At 63.8% G+C, this 25100-nt stretch overlaps 2 protein-coding genes across 8 annotated transcripts; one reads left to right on the plus strand and one right to left on the minus strand.

Moving 5' to 3' along the window:
• Positions 1 to 182: 182 nt before the first annotated feature.
• Positions 183 to 3348, plus strand: LRRC26 (leucine rich repeat containing 26). Its single transcript, XM_077148947.1, has 2 exons — positions 183 to 1059; positions 1140 to 3348. The coding sequence occupies exons 1-2, from the start codon at positions 387 to 389 to the stop codon at positions 1430 to 1432; spliced, it is 966 nt and encodes a 321-aa protein (XP_077005062.1). The 5' UTR covers positions 183 to 386; the 3' UTR covers positions 1433 to 3348.
• On the minus strand, positions 1755 to 23855 carry GRIN1 (glutamate ionotropic receptor NMDA type subunit 1). Of its 7 annotated transcripts, none has more exons than XM_077148940.1 (21): positions 23598 to 23855; positions 21322 to 21456; positions 18674 to 18850; positions 16542 to 16604; positions 15677 to 15777; positions 11347 to 11468; positions 11095 to 11269; positions 9862 to 10006; positions 9681 to 9764; positions 8324 to 8465; positions 8094 to 8221; positions 7549 to 7713; positions 7346 to 7464; positions 7099 to 7211; positions 6872 to 7020; positions 6612 to 6769; positions 6307 to 6468; positions 6089 to 6198; positions 5840 to 5985; positions 4565 to 4675; positions 1755 to 2326 (listed from the first exon to the last, which is right to left on the minus strand). In XM_077148940.1, exons 1-21 carry the CDS (start codon positions 23853 to 23855, stop codon positions 2258 to 2260), a joined length of 2832 nt encoding a protein of 943 aa, XP_077005055.1. In that variant the 3' UTR covers positions 1755 to 2257. The 7 variants fall into 7 exon arrangements, with proteins under 7 accessions (XP_077005055.1, XP_077005058.1, XP_077005059.1 ...); XM_077148937.1 differs by lacking the exon at positions 1755 to 2326 and adding an exon at positions 2565 to 2681; XM_077148943.1 differs by lacking the exon at positions 4565 to 4675.
• Between the last annotated feature and the right edge of the window lie 1245 nt (positions 23856 to 25100).

A 25100-nucleotide genomic window follows, 5' to 3' on the forward strand; every position in this document is an offset into this window, starting at 1 on the left:
GGTGAAGGGCAGGACATGCTGGGGAACCTCCCCCCTGCGTGTATGGGTCTCACGGTGAACTTGGTGGGTGTGGGTGGGTGATGGTCCAGCTTCTCAGGCTTCAGTGGGGAGCTGGGGGATGGACGACTGGGAAAGGGGTCAGCGCAGGGGCAGGCCGGAGCCAAGCAGAGCCCAGAGCTCCTGGACAAGCGGCTGGCAGTTCAGGGCGTGGCCGCGTGGCTGCCTCCCCACCCCCGGCGCGGGAGCCAGTCATGGAACAAGGAACTAAAGGCACTTGGGCAGGAGATACATATTTGTGCAGGCGCCACTGGGACAGGCTGCGGTGACTGCAGGTTTCGGGGGCCGACGGGTCGCCAGCCTCCCACTCGGGCCCAGGCGTTGCTCTCATGCGGAGCCCCGCCTATATCTTGCGGCGGTCGTCGCCGCCACTGTTGCTGCTGCTACTGCTGTCGCCCACCTGGGCCCAGGTGCCAGTTGCGTCCGCCCCGTCGGCGACGAGCGGCGCCCCGGACTGCCCCGAGGCGTGCGCGTGCGCGCCAGGAGGCCAGGCCAACTGCTCGGGACGCGCGCTGCCCGCTGTGCCCACGGGCCTGAGCTGGCGCGCACGCGTGCTGCTGCTGGACCACAACCGCGTGCACGCGCTGCCGCCCGGCGCTTTCGCGGGCGCGTGGGCGCTACTGCGCCTGGACCTGCGCGAGAACGAGCTGCGCGCGCTGCACCCGCGGGCCTTCTGGGGCCTGGGCGCGCTGCAGTGGCTCGACCTGGGGGGCAATCAGCTGGAGGCGCTGGCGCCTGGCACTCTAGCGCCTTTGCGCGCGCTGCGTGCCCTCTCGCTGGCCGGCAACCGCTTGGCGCGCCTGGAGCCCGCCGCGCTGGGCGCGCTGCCGCTGCTGCGCGCGCTCAACCTGCAGGACAACGCGCTGCCGGCGCTCGCCGCAGCCACGCTGGCCGCCTTGCCGGCCCTCGACACGCTGCGCCTGCGCGGCAACCCTTGGGCCTGCGGCTGTGCGCTGCGGCCGCTGTGCACCTGGCTGCGCCGGCACCCGCGGGCCGCGCCAGGTGAGCGGCGGCGGTCGGGGAGGCGGCCCGGGCGGCCCGGGGCCCCCCGACCCCGCCTGACGTGCGCCGTGTGCCCGCAGACGCCGAGACGCTGCTGTGCGTGATGCCGGGCCGCCCGGCGCTGCGCCCGCTGGCCGCCCTCCCAGACAGCGCCTTCCGCCGCTGCGCGGTGCCTCTCGGACCGCGGGACCTGGCCGTGGTCTACGCCGTCGGGCCCGCCTCCTTCCTCGCCAGCCTGGCCGCCTGCCTGGCGCTAGGCTCGGTGGTCACCGCCTGCCGCGCCCGCCGCCGCCGCTGGGCCGCCCGTCCCCTGCCCAGGAGACCGGCCGCCGCCGCGCCCGCGGCCCCCGGGAGCCCCGCAGCCCAGGATTGAGCAGGCCTGGGAGTGCCCCCACTCTGCTCGGGCGCCCTCCCATCCCTTGGCGTCATCAAGGGCACGGAGTCAGCATTCATGACATTCCTTTAGGCAACACCACTGCACACACCGGGACATGGGGGCGCGCTCGGCCACGGGGAGGGCCGGTCCTGTACACGGAGGCGGGGCAGGCCACGCACCCGGAGTTAGGGGCAGGCCGCGGGGTCCTGGCAGGGCGGTCCGGCTGGTGTCTGGGGGACACAGACCCATCCGGGGCCGCAGGCCGCCGGGCAAAGAGAAAGCGGCCTCTGGAGGAGATCCAAAGCAGCGGGGAGGCTGCTGCTAGCCGGGGAGTCAGGGACAGCCGTAGGGGACAGGGCAGCAAGGGTCCAAGGGGAGAAGGGGCACGGGTGGGGATGCAGCATGAAGAAGGGAGGGTGGAGCTGGAGGCTGGAGAGGAGCACTGGTGCTTGAGGAAGGGGCAGCTCTGCCTGCTGGGATGGTGGGTTTGGGCCGTGGCTCTGGGGGCTGGCTGGGTGGCCGTCTCTGCCCTGTCCAGAGGAGCCCCCGTTCCCACCGCTTAGAGACCCCAGGGCCCTTGCCTCTGCTGGAGCACTCTGCTGGCCCTGCCCCAGTAGCTCAGCCACTGGCCCGTCCTCAGCCGCTCCAGTCCGCACCTCAGTCCGCAGGGGCCTGCCCATCAGGCAGCAGGGTGGACAGATGGACAGAAGGCCCAGGGCAGGCAGTCTCTGGGGCGGGTGGGCTTCCCTCAGGCCTTCCCAAGCAGCAGGACCCATCAGTGTCCTTGGCCAGGCTAACTGGGCAGGTGGGCGGCTCCGGGGCTCACACCACAGTGCTCACCGAGGGATCTGAGAGGCTGAGCGGGCCCGTGATGTCAGTGGGATGGTACTGCTGCAAAATAGAAATACACAGACAAGCGCCCATTAGCCCAACGCTCGGGGGGCACGCGTGCGGCCAGGACGGATGACCCGGCCAGCCGGCGGGCGGGCGGGCGCGGCCTGGGGGAGGCTGGGGGGGCGTGCCTCCCCCTGACCCCGTCGTGCTCCGGGGACTCTGCGTGGGCCAGGCCGCCGTCCCGTCCGTCCGTCTGTCTGCGGGGGAGGGGGCAGAAGAGGGCGGGCGGGGCGTCTCAGCTCTCCCTATGCCGGGCACACATCTGCAGCTGGCCCTCCTCCCTCTCAATAGCGCGTCGCGGCAGCACTGTGTCTTTTTGGTTTTGCAAAGCGCCGCGTCCACCCCCGGTGCTCTATAAATAAGAACCAACAATCAATACCCGCTGGCCCCGCCGGCTGCCAGGGACCCCAGCCCAGAGTGCCCAGTGCCGCCCCGGCCCAGACCGGCCATAGGACAGGGGCAGAGGAGCTCAGCAGCCGGACTGACCCCACCCTGCCCCAAGGAGCCCCCACCCAGCCCTACCCTCTAGCCCCCCAGCCAGCCGTGTCCCCACAGAGCCACCCCTGCAGGGAGGGGCCAACCCCAGATGCCCCGTAGCTCCAGGGCTAGCCCAGGCGAGGTCTCTGCTGGGAATATGTCCCCAATAAGATCTGGGCCAGCTAAGAGGAAGGAGTGCTGCTGCTCCAGGCAGGGCCCCCACTTGCATGGCAGTCTGTGCCTCTCTTTGGCACCTGTCCCCAAAGTTCTCCCATCTTGTCTGCTGGGGACCTCCTTTTCCCTGGCGTGTCCCCCACCCACAGTGCTCTCTGACCCCTCATTCTTCTCACCCTCCTCTTTCCTGTGCCTCCTCCTCACGGAGCCCTTGGACCTGCCTTGGCCTCCATGTCCCTCCCTGCACCGCAGCTCCGCCCACACTCCTGGTTTCGGCAGGCAGCCTGGGGGTGGTCCTGAAGCTTGTGAGCCCCCCACGCCTCACACCTCCTCTGGCTCCAGCCCCATGACCCCCCCCCCCCCCCGCCACCTTCCCTGGGCCCAGCCGGCTGTTAGGCAGCCAGGCTTCAGGGCTCCCTTGTGGGGTACCCTGGTAGTTTGAAACTGGGACTCCGGGTCCTCAGTGCCCCCAAGGCTGGCCCTGCTTCTGTGTACTGTGGGCCCTGCAAATCCCAGCCTGGGCCATGAGTCCCTGTGCGGGAAGATGGCCAGAGCAGCGAGGGGGCTCCCTGTGGGCTGTGGGGGGCTGCCAGGCTGCGGTCTGGCCTGGTTCTTAGGTGACCCTTCCCCACCATGCTGCCTGGGTCTGGGGGTGCCCCTAGTAAGGCTGAGTCCCCTGGGGTCTGCTGAGTCCAAGCGTGCGTGCCATGTACAGTGACACGCAGCCCAGGGTGATAGGCGGCTGCGAAAGGCAGGAGTCCTGGCTCTGGCAGGTGGCCCTGTGGGGAGTGGCTGGGTGTTGGGAGCTGAGGCCCCCTCCCTGGATCTCTGTCTGGGAACCTCAGGGTCCCCGAGGGCTCTGCAGGCCATGTGTGTGCATGGGGCCTGCCCCCACCCTTCTCAGACCCTCTGGGGGCTGCTGCCCCTCTGGCAGGGCCACTGCACCACCTGGGGGAGCTGTCCCCCCCTCCCGCCCCACCCTATTGCCCCCACTAGCCCCTGCAGCCCTGGGACTGGTTCCAGTTCAGGCCCCAGCCAACTCCCAGATGGACCCCGGCCCCCACAGCACCACATGGAGGATGCGACACGCATGGCTCTGGGGAGACAGGTGAGGCAGGCATCCAGGGGCAGGGCCGGCGGCCAGACAGACGGACGCGATGGGACATCACAGCCACCCCTCCAGGACGTCGCAGGGTGGGAGGGGACGGCGGGCCCCTCCACCGGGGCGAGAGAAACGGGGCGCTGCCTGGCAGGCGAGGAGCCCAGCACGGCCCCCAGAGAGGCAGCAGGACTGACTGACTGACTGACGACACGGTGGCTTCAGATGGCGTCATGGGGGTGGGGGGTGCAGACCAGTGCAGAGAGACACATGGAGGGGGGGGGAATGCGGGCCTGGACAGGGGTCACAGGGGGACACACGGACTGGAGAGCCGCAGAGAGCGGGACCCCCGTGTGGCATGAGGGCGCAGGGTTCTGGGGGCTGGGCCGGGGCGACGCCGGACGCACGGGAGACAGAGACACGGGGGCGGGGAGCGAGAGAAGAGTCAGAGACGCGCGGCGGGCGTGGCGGGGGCTCCCTCTTACCGTGTCTTTGGAGGACTTACGCCTCTTGAAGCTGGAAGCCAGGGTGGAGGTGATAGCCCTAAATGTGGCTTTCTTTTTAGGGTCGGGCTCTGCTCTACCACTCTTTCTATCCTAAAATGAATATGTATAAGTGATTAGAGGGCGCAGGGTGATGCCACACCTGCCCTCGCCTGCTCCTGGGGGCCGCTGCCCGGCCACTCGGGCCCTCGCTCCTGCCTGCCTCCCTGTGCTGGACAGATGGATGGACTGACCGCCTGGACGCGCGTGGGCAGCTTCTTCTCCTGCCCAAGTCTTGAGCCTGACCCTGTGGGTGTCAGGCCCTGGCCCATGGAGGCCTGGTGGGCTCTCTTCCCGAAGGTCGCCTTGCTCCCCGGCTCCAGCTGGCCCTGGCTCACAGGTGTCCATGGACGAGGAGGGTGCTGGAGGGAGCGGGCCCCCGAGCCCACCGGGGCTCACGCCAAGAGACGGACAGGGCCGAGGGGCCGAAGGCGGGTGGCGAGGCGGACTTGGAGTGATGGGCACAGCTGGCTCCCGGGACCCCCAGTCTCAGGTCTGGTGGCCAAGGGGGTCCTTGTGCTGGCCAGGGAGAAGCAGCGACAGGTCCCCAGGGGACCTGTGGGGTCAAGAGCAAGAGTGGGCGGATGAGAGGGTGGGGGTGGGGGCTCCAGAATCCCCCCCACCCTCCACCACAGCTGGTCAGTCGGCGGGACCGGTCCCACTCAGGATTCAGGCTCTGGGAAGGCGCCCAGAGAAAGAGAAGAGATGGAGGAGCAGGACATCTTCCCGGGGTCTTCCCTGCCCGCACTCGCGGCGCCCCCCACTGCCACCAGTGCCCACGGATACGGCGGGACCCCAGGCCCAGCCCGGCCCGATTCCGATTGGAGTCGCAGAGCACAAGGACACAGCAAGGGAGTGGGGGCCCCAGAGGGGCGGGGGGGGGGGTCCTGGACGGCAGAGGGCAGAAGGCATCTCCGGCTCTTGTGCACGCAGATGGGGCCCTGCCTCACCCTGCCTCGGTCTGCCTCCCTGGAGGCACCCGTGGGCGCCTCAAGACAGAGGGGCCTCGGCCCCACTCTGGGCCAGGCGGCCACCTCCAGGCAGCCCTCCCCCCAGTGCTGCCGTGTGTCCGGGGAGCACTCACCGCTGCCCCTGGCCAGGCTCCTAGCTCCAGTCCTGCCCGCATGGGCTCCTGGCTCGTCGCCTGGGGCGGGGCCTGCGGGACGGAGGAGGGCCGGGCCGGGCGGGGCACCAGGCCTCGGAGGGTGGCTGCCCTACCTGCAGATTCTTCCTCCAGACGTTCACTGCAGCGAAGGCCAGCTGCATCTGCTTGCGGCGCGCGTCCTTGTGCCGCTTGTAGGCAATCTCAATGAAGATCAGGAAGATGCCGGCCACGATGCCGCCGGCCACCAGCATGAAGACGCCTGTGGGGGGAGGGGAGGCAGAGCACCTCAGGCGCTGGCTGGCCACGAGGCAGGGGGGGGCCCCCTGAGCCCCACTCCAGATTCACAGGGGAACAGGGCCCACCTGCCATGTTCTCAAAGGTGAGGGTAGCAGGGGCATTGCTGCGTGAGTCACACTCCTGGTACCGCACCCAGGTCTTGTCCAGGTCTTCCATGAAGCCATTCTCATGGGACCTGAAAACGGAGAGGGGCGGGGCCGCGGTGGGAGGGGGGCCTTCGCGTGCTGGCGGGGGTGGTGGGTGGCTTTTGGGGAGGAGGTGGTCCCAGCCGCCGGGCTCTCACTTAAGGATGGACAGAGAGACGTTCTGTTTCCAGGGGCTGTCCTTGCGCATGCCGATGCCAAAGCCTGAGCGGAAGAAGAGCTCGCCGGTGGTCACCAGGTCACACTTCTGAGACGCCTCGAACTCCAGCACCGCTGAGTCCCAGATGAAGGCATGCAGCTTGCTGCCGGCAGGGGCAGGGGTCAGCACACTGCACCCTGCCTTGGTTCTAGCCGGCCAGGACCCACCCCCCTGTCTGGGCAGCGCCTGCCTTGGGCTCTGTGGCAGGGACGACCCCCTGCCCGCCCGCCCTGCTTGCCCCCTCACTTGTCCCGCACAGCCTGGATGGCCTCGGCCGCGCTCTCGTAGTTATGCTTCTCCATGTGCCGGTACATGGTGCTGAGCTCCACCTGGCGCCGGAAGTAGATGTCCACCGAGCTCTGCTTCACCGTGGCATAGATGAACTTGTCGGAGGGGTTCCTCAACTGCAGGGCCAGAGGGTGGGGCTCGCGCTGGCTCCCTGGGACCCCCCCCCCCCCCGCAAGCCCCGAACCCCAGCCCCACCCCCAGCCCCCGGCAGGCCTCACCCGCGGGTCGTTGATTCCCGTGATGCGCTCTTCTGGCCGGTCCAGCACCAGGAAGGCCGCCAGGTTGGCAGTGTAGGAGGCCACGATGATCATGGCAAAGCCGGCCCACACCATGCCGAGGATGCGTGCCGAGAAGCTCCGGGGGGCGCCTGCGTGTGCGTGCGCGGGGGCAAGTTAGAGTGCCTGCGGGGGCGACGGGCTGCGGGCTGGGGCGGGTGCGGCCTCACCTTCCCCGATGCCGGAGTTGAGCAGGACGCCCCAGGAGAACCACATGGCCGAGGACAGGGTGAGCGCATCCTCCTCTTCTTCCTCGCTGTTCACCTTGAACCGGCCGAAGGGGCTGCGGGGCGCAGAGGGCGGGCGGGAGAGGGCGAGAGGGGCCGGCCGGGCGGCCTCTTACAGCCCGCCACCCCCAGGCCGCTCTCCCGCCCTCCCCTCGCGGGTGGCGGCGTCAGGCCCTGGGGCCGCGCTCACCTGAAGCGGTCCAGCAGGTAGAGCATCACGGCCACCACGTGCACCGACAGCCCCACCAGCAGCCACAGCGTGCTCTGGAAGGGCTGCATGAACGAGTCCAGCGTGCTCCGCGGGATCTCCTGCAGGCGCCGGGCGGGGGCAGTCAGTGCCGCCCGCGCGCCCTCACCACCATGCGCCCCCCAAGTCCGGCCCTGGGCGCCCACCTTCTTGACCAGGATGGTCAGGCCCTGGTACTTGAAAGGCTTGGAGAACTCGATGTACTGCGCGCGTTCGTTGTTGATGGTCAGCGGTGCCACGATCATGTCCGCCTGCCCGCTGAGCAGCTCGCCCATCATGCCATTCCACTCCTTCTTGTTACTGTTGTTCACCTAGAGAGCGACGACAGTCGGCCGGGAGGAGGGCGGTTCTCCGGGATCCTCGGGTCGCTCCTTTCAGGCTCCGCCCCGTCCCACAGGCCCCGCCCACCTCGGGGGGGCCCTAGCCGCAAGCCCCGCCTTGCCCCACCCCATCCGCTAGCGGCCCTTGTCTGCAAGCCCTCCGCAGAACCCGCCCCGGCGCGCAAGCCCCGCCCACCGCGGACACCGCCCCAGTCAACAGGCCTCCCCCTACCACAGGTCCCTGCCTTCAAGCCCCGCCCCTCCCAGCCCTGCCCTGCCTTCCAAAGGCCCCGCCCTATAGTGGGCGCCCGTCCATAAGCCCCGCCCCGCCCGCCGCCGGCCCCGCCCCTTCAGCGAACCCCACCACGTACCCGCTCCTGAGTGCCAAACTTGCCGTCCGCCACCAGGTGCACCTCGTAGGTGAAGTTCATGGTCCGCGCCAGCTTGATGAGCAGGTCGATGCAGAAGCCATAGCAGCACTGGGGCACCGTGTGGCGCGCTGGGGGTGGGACCGGGGTGGTGACCGCTGGGCTCCCGGCTGCGCCGCCCCCGCGCCCCGCGCCCCACACCCTGCGCCCGGCATCCTTGCGCCCCTGCTCACGGCTGCCAGGAGACGTGTCGTTGGGCCCGGTGCAGATGACCTTCTTGACGGGATCGCCGTTGACCGTGAACTCCTCCTTGCACGTCCCGTCACTCAGGGTGGGCTTGACGTACACGAAGGGTTCCTGATGGATCGTCACGATCTGGGGACGGGGGACAGGGGCCAGGGCAGGTGGGGCGGCGCTCAGCCTGGGCCACTGGTCCAGGTGATCCTGCGCCGTCCTCCTCTCAAAGCTCAGCACTCTGCGGTCCATCATGCCCCCGCCCGCGGCTGCAGCTGGGCCTCTCCGGAGCCTCCCACGGGCCTTCTCGCTCCCTTCCTCCCCGCTGAAAAGCCCAGGGTGGGAGGCATTGGGGAGGGGGGCAGGATCTGAACCCCAGCCGCAAGGGCAGCATCTTGGTTTTTATCTACAGGGACTGGGATCCCCAGAAGCAGCTTATTTGCTTTTTAAACTTTCATATTTTATTATAAAAGTAAGATATGCTTGTGCTTTGAAAAATTTACCAGGACCCCAAAAATAAAGTAGTAAAAAGCCATCCTCATCTCACTGCCTGGCTGGGACCTCCCTGCCATCAGCATCCTGGCTGTTTTCCTTTCAGATTTTCCTGTGTGAGGTGTCTAAGCTGCAGGAGGCTCCTTGTGGGCTTCCAGGACAAAGGGCCAAGGGTGGTGATGGGTGGGTGGTCAGGGGTGGGGGGGGGGCAATGGGGGCTGACTCCAGGCTACAGGGCTGGGCCCAGAAATGGACAGGGACAAGAAGTATTTGAGTGGGTTGAAGCTGGGCAGAGAGACTGCCTGGCGCTGGTGTGGTTGGCACAGGGAGGGCTCTCAGGAGGGCACCCTGGAGCACAGAGAAAGCACCTTGCTTGCTAGAGGTAGGCTAAGCAACAGCAAGACAGGCTTTAAAGGAGGAGGCAGCTGGCATGGGGATAGGGGGCCCCAGAGGCCTGGTGGAGAAACAGGACAGAGGGAGTGGCAGCTGCGGGCCATGCTGTGGAGAAGCCCAGGAAAAAGAGGACCACTTGACCTGGGCCCCTCAGGAGGCCATGAAGGCTGGGGTGCCAGGGGCCTGGCTAGGATTGCTGGGGAGGTGGCACCTCCACGGCTCTCGCCACACTGCTGTGGCACTGGGAACTGCCCCTCCATCCCTCTGCTGCCCCATCAGCCTTCCCCAGGGGAGTCCTGTCCCGCACTGCTTCCCCACACTTTAAGAGGGCTGGGACAGAGGGGCGTGAGAGGAAACCCACCCCACCCCCAAACCCGCCTCCTGGCCCCCCTTCTGTGAGCCTTCTCTTGGCGGTCCCGCTGCCCCTGCCATGGGGCCAAGGGGCTGAATGGGGAGCCCGGCAGCCCCCACCTTTAGCCTGGTTGACATCTGGTACCCTCGGGGCTTCTCCGTCTCTCCCCCCGGCCAAATAATCTTCCTGTCGTTGGGGATGACCTGGGGGTGGGAGTATGAGATGGAGGGTGGCCGCGCAGGGGTCTTGGCCCCAGGACCCTAAGGCCCCAGCCCCCACCCCCTCATGACCCCCACCTACGTGGGTGCCATTGTAGATGCCCACTTGCACCAGCTTGCGGTTCTGCAGGTTCATGATGCTGTAGTTGGCAAACTTGCGGTCTCCGTCCTCATTGAACTCCACGCGGCCGGTCACGCCGTCGGCGTACTTGGAGGACATCAGCACTCTGCAGGCCGGGACGGCGAGCTGAGACTTACCAGGGGCTCCCCCTGGCCTTCTCACCAGCCCAGCCCCTCCTTTCCCTGCCCCAGCCCCAAGAACGCCAAGACCACGGACTCAAGTCCTGGAGCTGCCGGGCTGCCAGCAGATGGACCGCACACAGCGAGGGGCTGAGACATCCCCCCTGGGGCCCCAGGCTTCCTGTGGGTGGGCCCCGTCAATCCATCCGCAGAGCGTCCGACCTTCAGCTGAGGAGGGTGGGGGGCATCAGGTGGCCACGTCCCTGGCTCGGATGCCGCCTCCCTAACCATGGAATAGGCCTGCCTTGCTATGCATGCACGTCCGTGTGTGCACGTCTGTATGTGTGCACACGTCTGTATGTGTGTGTGGCGCATGCATGTAGGAGCGGTGCACCCACCGGCCCTATCCATGAGTGTGTGCACTTGTGTGTAGCTGTGGCACAGGTGTGGGGCCTACCTCTGCAGATCATGGTACACGTATGTGTATGTTTGGGCAGACGCATGTGCCACTGTTGTTGGCTCTGCAAGAAGCATGGCTGTGCACACGCACACCACGTTTGCTACTCAGTGGTCACTGGCGACATCAGGGACTGTCTCACCTCGGTGTCCTAGTGTGGTGGGGTGTTGGGAGTCAACCCCTTCTTGTCCTACTACAGCTGATCCCCCTGGTGTCTGGGCTTCAGCCAACCTGGCTCTTCTCTCCAGGCAGGGTGCAGTCTCTGGGCCCCTTGCCTGGCCTCCTGGGTCTCTGGAGACCCCCAGCAAGAGCCTCCTCCCAAGGGCTGCCAGCCACCATGGGGGTGGGGGCTCTGGCTGTCTGGCTGTTGGGGGGGAGTAGCAGTGCTTCTAGTGAGGGCTGAGGTGCTAGAGTCAATGTTGGCAGTGGGACCCGATCATTACAGGAGAGGCGGAGGGTGAGGGGTGTGGGGGGGTAGTGGAGAGGCCGGGAGGTTAGCAGAGATTCACCAGGGAGCAGCGCCCAGACCTGCCCCGCCTCCACTTGAGCGCTCTGGCTCCACCCCGCCCCGCCAGCCCCGCCCCGAGAGCCCTGGACCCGCCCCTCGGCCCCGCCCACCTCTTGAAGAGCGGCCCGGTCTTCCAGATGTTGGTGTTGCCCACGCAGCCGCGCGGCGGGTCGGTGGTGTTCTCCTTCTCCAGGAGCTCGTGCACGGCCTGCGCCACCACGCCCACCGCGTCGCTGATGTGCGCTGACTCGTTCTTGCCGTTGATGAGCTGCAGCCCGAGGATGCCTGCGGCGAGCGTGCGCTCAGGGGCCCGTGGCGCCCCCCTGTGCCCGGGAGTCGGGGTTGCGGGGCCCGGGACTCACCGTCTGGTGCGTAGCGCAGGGCGTTCCCCGAGATCTCGCGCTCTCCCACCAGCCACACGTACCCCGAGCCGGTCATGTTCAACATCGCGGCCGCGCGGTACACGGTGGCGGCGTCATCCTCGCTGTGGGCAGACGGGGGTGACGGGCCAAGACCCCAGCACGCCCCCGCCCCTGCGGCCCCCTGCCCCGCAGCACGCGCCCCGCATCCCTGCGGGAGACGGCTGCCTGGAGACCAGGATACGGGTCCATCATCTACCGACCACTTTGTCACCAGGACCCCGAGCCTTTCTGAGCACACTATGCCGAGTATCGCTTTTCAGTCTCACAGTGTTCCTAAGGGACAGGTGTTGGTATGCTCCCTGTTTCAGGAGGGAAAACTGAGACGTAGAGGGTCATGGGGCAGGTGGGCAGGGCTGAGTGGTCCTGGATGGTCCCTCCTGTCCTCCTGGTCGAGTGTGCGTGCTGGGGAGCAGCTGGCTTTGCTGGGCAAGCAGCTGCGGCCTGCCACCAGGGTCCAGGCCATGGAGAGCACAGCGGGATGCCCCTTTCCTCCCGGCCTCCTGAAGGCCCTGTGGCCGTGAAGCAGGGGCTTGGGTCTCATGCCCACAACAAGGCCTTGGGGGAGGAGGGCTCACTGGGTGTCCTGACTCTACCGCAGGATGGATCCCTGCAGGCCTGACTGGCCCAGAGGAGCCTGGCCCGTGACTTGCCCTCCCTCCCCAACACAGTGTGTGTGCAGGGTGCAAAGGGCTGCACACGTGGCCCAAAGTCATTCGGCCTTTCCTAAGGGGTCTGCTCCAGGGGACCTGAGGAGTGGGCAGCCAGGAATGCAGACCATCGGCATTTGCTGTGCTGGGAATGCTGTCAGTGGCCCTGAGTGATGCAATATGACAGGACTCGTGCCACACCGAGGACCTGGTGGGAGGGGGGCTGGGGCCTCCAGGTGCCAAGGCAGCAAAGGGGCCCCAGCACAAGCCAGTGCCAAGAGCATCGAGGGGCAGAGGGCCTGGTTTCCTTCACTCCTTCTTGAGGAAATCCAGACCTAGGACATCTGTCTGGGGCACTGCCCACACACCTACAGGCTGCAGCTATGGCCAGTGAAAGAGTTACAAACAAGACCTGGGCAATCAAACCTCTCATGCTGTTGTATGGGAATAATTGATCCCAATAAAGATAATTTCAGTAAAATTAAAATTCATAAGATTAAATGAATAATCAGCACTGGACAGGAAAGTGGTCAGAAATTAAGATGGGCCTTGATGGGGTTCTCTGCAGAGCACTTTTAACAGCCCTCATTGAGGAGGGGATAAACACGGCAGGCCCCAAATCCCAGGGCTCTGCATGGAGAATGGGGGTCCCTGCTTGCTCTGATACTCCAGGAGCCTTGCATGGGTTCATCAAGCGGGGTGTCAGTACACATGGTTGACATGTGTGCTGCGTGTTGCACATGTGTGCAGCACGTGTATTGTATGTCACATGGTGTGTGCCTCCGGTAGGTGTCCATGGGTACATGTGTGTATGTTGGTGTGACGTATTTATGTGATGTGTATGAGAATGAGAATGCATATGTGTGCATATGTCTGTGGGTGCATTCTCTGTGCATCTGTGGTGATGTGCATGTGTGTGTGTATAAGTTGTGTGTGTACATGTGTGAGGGTGGGAATGAGTCGTGTGTGTATGTGCAGGTGGCGGTGTGTACAAGTGGTGTGTGTATGTGGGTGTGTGCATGTGACATGTATAAGTTTGTGAGGGGTGTAAAGCCATGTGAATGTGTATATGAGTGTGTGTATGAGCAGTGTGTATTAGTGTTTATGGGTGTATATGATGGTGCATATGTGTGGCAGTATGTATGTGGTGTGTATACATGAGGGATATGTGTATAAGCAGTGTATATACATGTGTGTTGGTGTGTAAGAGTGATGTGTTTATTTGTAGGTGTGAGTGGTGTGCATATTTGTGGGTGGGTGTGCAAATGGTGTTTAAACATATGTGGGGTATGTACAGTGGTGTTTCTATGTGCATGGATTGTGTACAGTGGTGTATATGTGTATGAGTGGTGTGTATACATGTGTGTATGAGTGGTGTGTATATGTGCTGTACAGGGGTAGTGTGTATAGGTGTCCACAGTGGTGTGCATACATGTGTGCTTGTGTGTATATATGTAGGTATAAGCAGTGTGTATAATGTATGCATATGCGTGATGGGTAAACATGTGTATAAATGGTGTGTATATGTGAGTGCAGTGGTATGTCTGTGTGTGTACAGTGGCATGTATATGGGTGTGTGAATGCTGTGTATGCGTGTGTGTGTACAAGTTGCTTGTGTTTGTGGAGGTGTGCATGAATGGTGTGTATACATGTGTGTGTAGGACTGGTATGTATAAAGTGTGCCAGTGCCTGTGCCTTTGTGTGCATGCCTGTGCATGCATGTGTGGGTATGTAGAGGGTATCTGGGCATGCAGGTGATGTGTACGGTGTGTATGCATTGCATGCATATGTGGCGTCTTGTACACATGTTTGCCATATACTGAATATGCTGTGTGCCATGTGTGATGTGTATATAGCGTGTGTATGTGCTGCGCATGTGGTGTGTCTAAGATCTGTCTCATGTGCCTGTACACGTGTGCACATGTTGCAGTATAGGGAAGGCATGTGTGAATATGGTGCGTGTGCATGAGTGTGTGTGTGCGCACCTGTCCGTGTGACCCTGTCCCCTTCTTTGGAGTGACCTTTCCCTCGGCACCAAGTCTAGCTAATATGTCCTTGGCCCTGGGGGCTGGCAGCAGAGGGCAAGCCCCGCTCAGCCAGTGTCATGGGAGGATGACACCCTAGTGGCTGCAGGAACAGGTCTCAATGGCCAGAGGGACAACAGGTCAGAAAGTGCCCCTTTGCACTGGGATGTGGGCATGAAGGAGTGCCATGGACTGGCTTCACAGGTGGTTTCTATCTGTGCCCCAGTGGTCTCTCCAGTTACAATGTAGGGACGGGCAGGGCTAGCTTCACCTATTGCCACTGTGTCCAACTCGGAATACACACCTGAAACTCTGGTCTGGGCGATGGGCTCCTTGAGGTGCCCTCTCCCAGGTGGAGTGGGTCTGCTTCTTCATAGCTAGCCACCTCTCTGTCTGCCCGTTTGTCCACCTGGTCCACTTTCCCATCTGCCCTTCTCCCCGCCAAATCCATCACACCTCCCTCAAGCCCTCTGTTGAGTGTAAATAACTCTGGCAATGAGAGTCTGGTGGCCTTCCCCTGGGCAGAGTTTCCTGGGTAGGGTGGCCTGGGCAGGGATCCCCTGGGCAAGGCTTGTGCAGCCCTCTGACGTTGCCTGCACAGTGTTGAACCCTTTCTCCCAGAGCCTTCTCTGGTTCTCCCTGCAGTTCCCAGAGTTGGACATGGGGCTGCATGAGCAAGTGGCTCATGACTCTGAACCTCAGTTTTACCACTGTAAAGGGGTGGATGGGGGAGGGCTTGGTGCCTTCTGGGTGAGGCTGTGGGAGGAGCAGCTGCTGTTAGCCATGTGGCTGGGGAGGGCCCGGCTGGTCCCACCTGCCTCTGCCTGGGGCGGGAGGGGAGCACCCTTGGTTGCCTGTGCCTGAGGGCTTGCTGGCCCCATGTGCCCTGGGCCTCCAGGAATGCGGCTGGCTCTATTCCCAGCAAGGCAGTGGGGTTGGAGATGTGCTCCTCTGGGCGCAGGCCTGTTGCTACCTGCTTTGGCACTGCCACACTCCCAGGGAAGGGGCTGGGGGTGGAGCCTGGCAGAGCCTCTGGGTCAAGGCTAAGAGTGGCGGGCAGGTCCTCCAAGGACCTCCCGGGATCCCCATGGGGGAAGAGTGCTGACCAACTCTTCCTAGCTCTTGTTTTTTTTGTTCTGGGTGGTCCCTTCCCTGCCCCACTCAGGGGCAGCTTCCATGGGTCCCTATGTCATCTTCCCCTCTTTCGCTGGTGCTGCTTGCCCCAGCTCTCTGACCCTTCAGTCCATAGGGCTCTGGCCTCCCCACCTGGGCTCACCTGCACCCCTCCACCATCACTTCCTCTGCCCTCCCACCTCCACGCCATTCACCTGTTTCCCGCCACTTATGGCCTCCTGCGCTAAGTGTTTGCGTGATTGTGCTTCTCCTGGGTCTGGGGGTTTACAGTGGCAGGTGCCTTGTCTTATCTGTCCCCTGTGCCCAAAGGCCGGCTCAGAGCAACCTGTGGGTAAAAGCCCACGGGGCGGGGCTTTCCTTGGCAGAAGCATTTTGGAAGCCGAGGTCTACTTTTTGTAGCATGGGTGTGGGTCGTGGCCCAGATGCAGCCCCAGGCATGCCGGGGACCCCATTCCCCCGCCTCACCTGGCAGAGAGGATGATGACCCGGGCCTCCAGCTCCCGTGCTTCTGTCAGCAGGGCCGTGACGTTCTTGGTCCCAGGGTCGAACTGCAGCACCTTCTCGGCCTGTGGTGTGAGCAGGGGCATTAGCCGGCGGCCGGCACGGAGGACACAGCGCCTCGGGGGCGGGAGCGGGGCGCAGCCGCTAGAGCCCCGCTGCAGCTTAGCTAGGCTGCGGACCTGCACCTGCCTCCTTGCGCATCCACCTGCTTCCTCGCGCCTCTCCTGGCCTGGCCTGCTCACCTCCTCTCTCGTCCTCTCTTCAGCCTGCTGGCACACCTGCACTCACTCCCTGCTTTCTGCTCTCTCTCTCTCTCACTCTGCTCTCCTCATGTTGCACAGAGCATGCAAGCTGATGTGGGCTGAGACTCAGAAAGAGGCGTGCAGCGGACAGGAAACCGAAAAGACTTTTGGAATGCAACCGGGAACTGAGATGGGGCCGCCTTTTCCAATACCACGGGAGATCCTCTCAGGCCTGATCTCACAGGCCCCTGCGGGAGCGGCCCAGACCCCCGGCGAGTGGCCGGGCTCCACAGAGGAAACCCTGGTGGTCCTGGAGGTTCGCATGCACTTCCCGAGAGCGTCTCCTCCTGTGGCTGTGTCCGCCCTCGCGGGCGCAAGCCAAGGCCACGGCGGCGGGCCGTGGGCACCCACACCGCCTGCACCTGCCCTCGCCTGCCTGCCTGCCTGCCTGCCTGCTGCCTCTCAGACTGGCTCCTCGCTGCTCGGGCCTTCGGCTCGGCGCAGCTGCAGGACAGCGGCCCTGGTGGCCGAGCGCCACGAGCCGGACACCCTATCGGTGGGTGGCGTGCACGTCCATGCATATATACCTTGGGTCCGCGCTTGTTGTCATAGGACAGTTGGTCGAGGTTGTCATAGTTCCTTTTTTTACTCTGATGAATAATGTGCACAGAGAAAATATGCAGACACAGAAGAAGATTATAAACGGTTGAAAATGACGGCGCTAAAGCAATCACACCACCTCCTCGGCACGTCTGCAGACAGGTGCGTACCTGGAGCTCGCAAACACCGAGGCCCGGGCCGGGGCAGGGGCCGGGGAGGGGCTGGGAGTGCGGGTGTGGGAGCTGACACACGGCACCCACTGAAGCTCCCTGCACAGAGCTGTGCATTTGGAAATGGTGCCACTCGGGGTAGAGGGGGCCTGTTCATGTCCATGCCCAACACAGTCCCCTCTGGGGTCCCGCCTGCCACCCCCACCCTTGCCATGCACCAGCTGTATGGTCCAGCAGTACCAGCCCTGCCCCGTGTTGGTCCTGACGGGATGGCCGGGCAGCCCCTTCTGTGCCTGTCTCCCATGTCCCTCCCCAAGCCCATGTCCCCTTCTGCCTCTCTGGAGGTTGGGGTTCTCCCGCTGGCAGGAGAGTGTTGCTGTTGTGCACGTATCTTTTGGCCCGGGTGTGCACTGGAGAGCGAGGCTGGGGTGTCTGTGTGACTGCAGGGACGAGGTGTGTCCATGGGCATTACACGTGAACGTTAGCATTTGTGAACCTAGGGAGAGGGTGAGTGAGGTCAAGTGCAGTTTGAGCATGTGCAAAATTGCGTGTGTGTGTGCATGCATGTGTGTACACAGGCATATACAAGTAACGGTAAGTGTGCACTGGAGTTTGCCTCTGTGTGTGTAGGTGTGTGCTCCTGAGCTGGTGCTGGGGAGCACTGAACCCATAGAAGGTGAGCTGTCCTTGGAAATGACTGCGTGTGCACGCACGAGTGGGGACACACACCCATCAGACAGCAAATGCCCGGGAGTGTGTCAATAGGTGTGGTTGGGGGTGCAGGAGTGTGAGTGAACAAGGAGTGTGTGCATGGGTGTGAGCGTGCACACCGCTGGGCATGTGTGATGGTGTGATGGAGCTTGCTGAGGGGGGGCAGGTGGGGGTCACCAGGAAGTGAGGTGCAAGTTGGGCTCTAGGGAGCTTGGTGGAGTGCCCTTCCCTGCGTCTCCCAGCGCTGTCTTGGAGGTCTAGGGCCCACGGCGCTGTAAGACCCCCTCCCCTCTCCCAGACTCAGCTGAGCCCCTAATGGTACACCCCTCCACCCCCGTGGACCCTGCCCTTTGGCTTCATCTCCTGCTGGGGCACTCTCCTCCCTCTGGGGGGCTGTGGATGCAACCTGCTCCCCATCCTCTTCGTCTGCCCCCCCACCCCCAGGGGCGTGGCTTTGCACAGAGCACCCAGAGCTCTGGGTCTCCTCTGGGTGAGCGCTAGCTCCTCCTCAGACTGGTAGTGGAGGCGAACAAGGGAGGCATGGAGGTCACCTGGACCCCTAGAGATCCCTGCTCTGTTCTGTCTGAGCCCGCAGAGTGGGGGCAGTCAGGACGGGCCCCAGGGGTAGAGCCCAGCCCCGGGAGGGGAGTGGAGGGAACTAGAGGCGTCCTGGGCTGGGCTGGGGGTTGCCGGCTGGATGGGGGCCCAGGCCCAGCCGACCCTGGCAAATGTAGGGTGGAAGGGGCTGGGTGAGGGTGACGAGCAGCTGACGGGGAAGGGCTGGGAGGACATGGAAAGGGTCACCGCGGGGGAATCCTTTGGGGAGTGGTCTTGGGGTGCCCGGATGGCGCCAGGGTGGAGGTCGCCAGGACTCTGAGATGAGGCGCCCTAAGGGTGGTGACTGGGACTGGTGGGTCAGACTTGAGCTGCGTGGGGGGTGGGGGTGGGGGTGTGGGGGGGAGTCGCGGGGTGCCCAGGGCGGGCGGGCGGGGTGTTTGCGGAGCTCCAGGTGGCCCTGCCCTGGCCCCGCAGGGACTGACACGAAGGAGATTTCGACTAATGGCAAAAGCGAGTGAAATGAGCCGAGGACAGGCTGGGGCGGGCGCCGGCCAGACGTGGTGGTGCGGGCCATGCAGGATGGAAAGAAGAGGGTGTTGAACACGGAGCCACAGACACGGCGGCGGCGGCGCCCGCTCCTGCTCCTCCTGCTCCGCGCAGCCCTGCGCGCGCGCGCTCACCTTGGACTCGCGCTCCTCCAGCAGCGTCTCCAGGCGCTTCTGCGCCGCGCGGCCCTCGTGGTCGTCGCTGACCAGGAGGATGATGTGATTCCAGCCGTAGACCCGCATCAGCTCGAACCAGACGCTGGACTGGTGGGAGTAGGGCGGCACGGTGCGCAGGAAGCTCAGGTGGATGCTCTGCGGAAAGGCGGGCGTGGGCTGAGGCGGGCGCGGGGCGGGGCCAGTCCCCCTCGGCCCCACCCCCGGCCCCACCCCTCGGCCTCAAAGCAGACCTGGCTGCTTGAGCCCCTCCTTCCTCCCACCTAAGCCTCCCTTAGGTTGTGGCTTCTCCCCTACCCGGACTCCCACCCCCACCCCACCCCACCCCCATCCCGGCATCATCTAATCTGAGAAATGGGGGAGTCCTTCGTGTTGGTCTTAGCGGCACCCTGATGGGAACATCTGCTCTTGTGGCCTTGCTCACCCCCTCACAACATCCCACCGGCTGCTTGAGGACCCCTTCCCAAGTGGGAACAACTGCGTCCAAAAAATCTTCCTGCTGGGGACCAGTATTTGATCCCACCAGAGATTGGACAGGCTGCCCACGGGCCTCACCCGCTCCTCTGTGCCAGGGAGAGACCCATCACCGAGCCCAGTGTCCTGACATGGCCAGGCCATCTTGGATTGAAGCAGGCTCTCCCTCCCTCGCCTAGGTCCTCCACGTCTGCCCAGTCCTTTTAGTGTCTCTTTGGACCCATGCTGATCTTGTGATCCACTGAGGCCTCTAGATTCTTTTTTTCAGCTGCGTTTGTAGCCTGGGGATGTGCCTTCCCTCTGCTTCCATCCACCATCCCCTGACAAAATGGGCTGCGAGGCAGGACATAAGTGAGGCCTTGAACTGAGTCTGCCTGGGGCCTTGTTGGCCTCTCTGTAGTGTTCAAAGCTGACTGGGGGGTTGGTACCAGGAGCCAGGCCAGGGTGGAGCCGTGAGGCTTGGACGTGACATCTGGCCTCCTGCGGGAGCTGAGCACCCACCTGCCCGGGCACCCCCCTGCTTGGTCTGGCCTGGAGGCACTTGCTCAGTGAGAGGGCTGCTACCCCCTCCCAGTCACTCCCCTGCTCCTCTGCTGCTCTCCCCTGCAGCGAGATCTTGTCTCCTTCCTGTGGGATGAAGCTGGTGCCCAGAGAGTGAGGAAGCAGCAGCCAGAGGGGATGGACCGTCCTGTCTCCCCCATGGCCACAGGTGAAGCAATGCCTCGGCCGGTGTGGGGCTTTCAGGGCTCTTGGGGCTGCCCAGGTGCCAACTGATCCCTTCCTTTGTGGCCCTCTCAGGGAACCCTCTCCCCCTGGCCCTGGGGCACCCGGCCTCACTGGCCCCTCATTTAAGAGCAGCCCTGCCCCCCGGCCTGGCAGGGGTGCTGTCAAAGCCTTGGGTAACTTTATCCAGGACTGTCGTTGCCAGGCAGCACAACTTGGAGGCGATGGGCTCACCCAGGACGGCCTGGTCGCCACACCCATCCCCTGACTCCTCAGTTCTAGGTGTCCAGCAGGACATCCTTGGCCAGACAGCCCCCACCCGGGCGTGTCTGCTGGTGGCCTCAGTTCTGGGGACGACATGGAGCAGGCCTGGACGCCCTGCCAGCTGAGTCCTCCCCTCTCCTGGGTCCTGATCTCTGGCGCACGTGGCCACGGCACCCCCAGCTGGGGGTGTTCCCTGAGTCAGGCGCCAACAGGCAGCTAGGGACTGTAAAGGACTCTAATTCTTTCTCTCGGGACTACAATTTCCTCGCCCGCCACATCAACCCTCCCGGCTTCCCACCGGGCTTGGACCCAGCCCACGAGTCCGGAGGCCGCTGAGCTGTGCCCCCCATGGGCCAGGCCCCCTTGCCCTCAGCACCCTCTTCTGCCCCCCCCACCCCGTACAAACGTGGACATCAGGAGTGGAGAAGCAGGGAACTGCAGCTCTCACTGTTGTCTTGGGTCCACCCCCGGGCTCTCCCTCCACCCAGGTGCCCTCCGTCCTTCTCCAGGTCTCCAAACTCTCCTTCAAAGTCCAACACCACTTCTTCCAGGAAGCCCTCCTCCATCCCTTCCCCAGCACACAGGGACCTCTCCTCCCGAGGAGTTGCTACTGGTGTCTGTCACCTGCTAGTTGCCATCTGCCCATGTGTGAATGTTTTAGAATCTGTGCGTGAGTGTGTGCATATGTGAGAGGGTTGAGTTGCACATGTGAGTTCAGTGCACAAGTGTAGTGTTGTGTATGTGGGTGTATGTATGGGTGTATGTGTTGTACGCGTGTATGACTGATTGTGGGGATGTGTGAGGAAGTGGTTTGAGCGTATGGTTGTGTGATGGTGCGTGTGTGTGGGAGCATGTGCATGTATGTGAGTGCATATGCGTGAATGTGTGTGTGGGGTGGCGTGTGCATGACTTGTGACTGCGTATGTCCTTCCACATGAGAGTAAGTGAGCATGCCTGTGCACGTGTGTGTGGGCGTGCGCATGGGTGGGAAGGTGTGTGAGAGTGTTGTGCTTACGTCATGCCCTGCTGCTCCTGGGGACCCCTGTCCCCGGTTTGGCTCCTGCGGCCCTGGGTGCCCGCGTGCCAGCCTACCCTGTTCTGGGCAGAGGCCGGGTGGGCAGCTGGGCCCCAGGCCGGGGCAGGCTCACCTTGTCTGAGTAGATGGACATACGGGTGGTCAGCCCCAGGACGGGGATGCGGTAGAAGCCGGCTGTGTAGGACACAGGGGTGGGAGTGAAGTGGTCGTTGGGGGTGGGTGGGTGGCTGACTAGGATGGCATAGACCTGCAGACATGGGAAACAGGGTCAGCACGTGGTGGGGTGGGGAACCGCAGCCAGGGACCCAGAAGCAGCAGAGACTGAACCCAGCCGGCCAGTAGGGGCGGGGGTCCCGGTGACACCATTTGTCCACACACACAGCTCCGGAGTGGTGCACAGATCCTGCCCTGACACTCGCGCACCCGGGCAGCACAGTGAGCCCCCCAGCCCAACCTCTGATCATAAATGGACTGTAGAGACCGGGCAGGGCTGAGAGGCCTCTGGGGGGCTGAGAGAATGCACGCAGCAGGGCACAGACCCCTCTGCACACTTCATGCTTCCCCTTGTCCCCTCACACTGCTGACCAGGGGTCCCCAAGGTGAGACTCTTGAAGGTGGAGGGTGCAGGCCTAACCTGTGATGCTTCTTGGGCACGGCATGACACCCCAACTCCCCACTGTCCTTCCTCCTGAGCCAAAGTTGGGCCTGATTGGCACCCCAGAGATAAGGAGAGAGGCTCGGCTAGGGGTAGCCCCAGCTCTGTCGTCTCTGACAAGTGTCTTCCTGGGGCCTGACTTTGAAAATGATCTCATCCCTCCCGGAAGGGCAGAGAAAGCACTGAGCGGCCCCTGGCCAAGGCCCTCCGCCAAGAAGGTCTGAGCCAGAGGCTCAGCTCCCAGCCGGTTGTTTCCTCCCCACTCCCCAGCCCGGCCTGGGGTGGGGAGCAGGCTGTCTTGGAGGGTGCTCTCTGGCCCCAGCAGTGGCCAGGCCTGGGTCTGAACCTCAGCTATGCCTGCTTCACCCTGAGCCATAGGCCCCACCTGCTTCTGCGTATGGGGTGGGGATCACCCTGCATGTGGCGGGGCAGCCTGCACGTGGGGCGTGCTGCCGATGTGGCAGCAGAGCATATGGCTGTGCTGAGAGGACAGTGCCCACGATAGCAAAACCATGAACAAGGAGGAGGATTCCCCAGGGAGAGCCTGCTCTGGACACCTCCCTCACTCGGTCTCTCCATGGCCCCCCCATCCCAGATGAACCATGTGACTAAAGCCACTGGCCCCGGGTGCTTCACCGAGTCCCTCTGCCGGCGCCCTGACTGGACCACGGAAGTGGCTTGTGGCTTCTGGTCCTCACCTCCCATCTGCACCCAAGGGTGTCTAGTAAAGAGGGGCTGTCGCTGCTTGCACGGGCACGTGTGTGTGCATAACTTGGCAGGAGTTCATTCGGTATGCTGGTGACCCCAACAGGCATGTATTTGTGTATATGTGTTCCACAGGGGTCTATGGCTTGGGGGGGGAAGCACATGTATTTGCATGTGTACCTGGTTGGCAGACGGTGTGTGTGCATGCAAGCATCTGCGTCATGGGTGTGGGGTGTGTGAGCATGTGCAAATGACTTGTGTAGGGCTGATGTGCATAAGTACGTGCACATGTATTGCATGTGTGCGTGGGAGCCAACATCCATGGATGTGCATGTGTAGTCAAGTAAGCATGCATGAGCCGCTTGTGGTACTGTTCTTACATAAAGAGCTGCATTGCAGTGGCCTCCTGGCTTCTCTGGCATTGTGCAGGTGCCTGGCCCGGGGACGGACAGCTCCGACATGCAGTCACGGGTGCGTTCACACCCCGCCCCCCGTGTTCCTGCCGCCAGCACCCACGCTGCGCCCTGACGCCTCTCGTGTGTGCTGCCCCCCCTCCCGCTCTGCTTGAACAGCAGAGCCACTTCCCGTCTCATGCAGACCCCGTGGTTGTGCTGATGGCTGGCGAGAAGGGGAGGGAGGAAGGGAAGGAGCTTCCAGAAGCAGAGACAAAGGTGGTCCCGGGTGCCATCTGCTTGAAGTCTGCAGTACGGGCATGTGACTGCCTGCCCCCCGCCGCCAATGCCCACCCCCACACTGACAAGAGCTGTCAAGGCCCAAATGTGTCTGCATAGGCAGAGGGCGCCAGACCCTGGAGCCCCTCTGAATACCCGCCAGTCTGGGAGCTAAGATGGGGGGATGCGACTCTCCAGAATGAGCCAGATGACTTGGGGCTTGTCTCTTAAGGAGAGGAAGGGGGCTAGAAAAGGGTGGAAGGAAACTGGGACCCGCAGGGGAATGGAAGGGGGGAGGGGAAGGGGATGGCACGGGGTGGGGGGAGCTGCGGGGGTGGGGGTAGGGGGCGCGGGCACCTGGCTGGAGATGAGGTCCTCGCACACCGACAGGGCCATCTGGATGGCGTTGGGCTTGTGGGTGACCGAGGTGGCATTGAGCTGGATCTTCCAGGAGCCGTGGCGTTTGTTGGCCTGGTTCACGGCCTCGCGGAACATCTGCTCGTGCTTCCGCGTGCTCAGCACCGCGCCGATGTTGACAATCTTGGGGTCGCAGGCAGCGCGGGCGAAGGAGCAGGAGAGGAGCAGGGCGAGCGTCAGCAGGCTCATGGCGCTCATGGGCTCCCGCCGCCGCGGGCCTGGCTCTGGGCAGGGCGCACTCGGGACCCTTGGGGCATCCCCAGCGGGGCGCGTCGGCCGTTCTGCGCCCTCCGGGACCCGCGGGCTAGGGCGTCACGGTTTCTCCGGGAGCTTCAGTCGCGGCTCCGGCTGCGGGATGAGCGGGGCGCCCGAGGCTCGGGCAGACGGGGACTGCGCTCTAGCAGGGCTCGAGGAAGGATCCGCCGCGGACCAGCGCTGTCCGAGGTGCTGAAGCGGTCCTGGCGCCGCTCCCGAGCGCCCTGCGCGGAGACTAGACCGCGGCGCGCGGGTCCCGGGCGCGATGCTGCGGCGACTGCGGCAGCTGCGGACCCGGGCGCTGGGCCCACGTCTCCCCCGCCCTTCCCGCCGCCCCCGCTTCCCAACACGGAGCCGAAAGGGGGCCGCCTCCCGCGCCAGAGTGTGCGCCTGCGTTTGCGTGAGCATTTGTCAGAGCGCATGAGCCAGGGGGAGCGCCTGCGTGTGCGAGTGGTGTGTGGTGTGTGCGTGCGTGTGTGTGGAGGGGTCGCGGATCAGCACATGCTGCTGTCTCGGACCTCCGGGGAGCTGAGTTTGAGAAGATTGGAGGCGTCATGTCGCCCTGCGTGCTCTGCGCTCGTGCGTCTTTTACCATGACCGAAAGTGTGTCGTGTGTGCTTGTGTATGTCTCGCCCTTGGTCAGTGATATTTTGGCGTCTGCCTGGGTAGGATGGAGCCCCAGAGGCGTCCAGAAACTCTGTGCCATGCCTTCGCGGGGATGGCGACCGCGGGGCTCCTTTCTGTCCAGAAAGCTAAGAAATGGGGGAGGGCCCCCACCTGCCTGGCCATGTGACTGGAAGGTTGAGAAGAACAAGGAGGGTGACAGTGACTGCCCCCATGTAGGCTGGGCAGTCTGGGAGCCTGGAACCTACCGACCACCAAGAGGCCAGGCAAGAGGGAGCTGCGGCTGCAGCAGCTGGAAGGAGGCCAGATATCAGGGAGCACTTGCTCTGCCATGGTGTACAAGTTAGGCACTGCACGGCCCCTGCTTCAATTCTCCCCCCACCCCTCTCCTAATGTTTCCCAGCCTCCTATCCCTCCTGCCCCTTTCCAGAGCCTCCCTCCTTCCTCTGATCCTCATGACCCTGACTCATGATCCCCCTCCTCTCCTGGAGTGTGCTCTCCCCATCCCCAACTCAAAGGATGAAGGAAGCTCCGCCTCTGCCAGTGACATCACTGTTTCCAATA

Source organism: Tamandua tetradactyla, chromosome 2, assembly GCF_023851605.1.
Source record: "Tamandua tetradactyla isolate mTamTet1 chromosome 2, mTamTet1.pri, whole genome shotgun sequence".
NCBI lineage: Eukaryota > Metazoa > Chordata > Mammalia > Pilosa > Myrmecophagidae > Tamandua > Tamandua tetradactyla.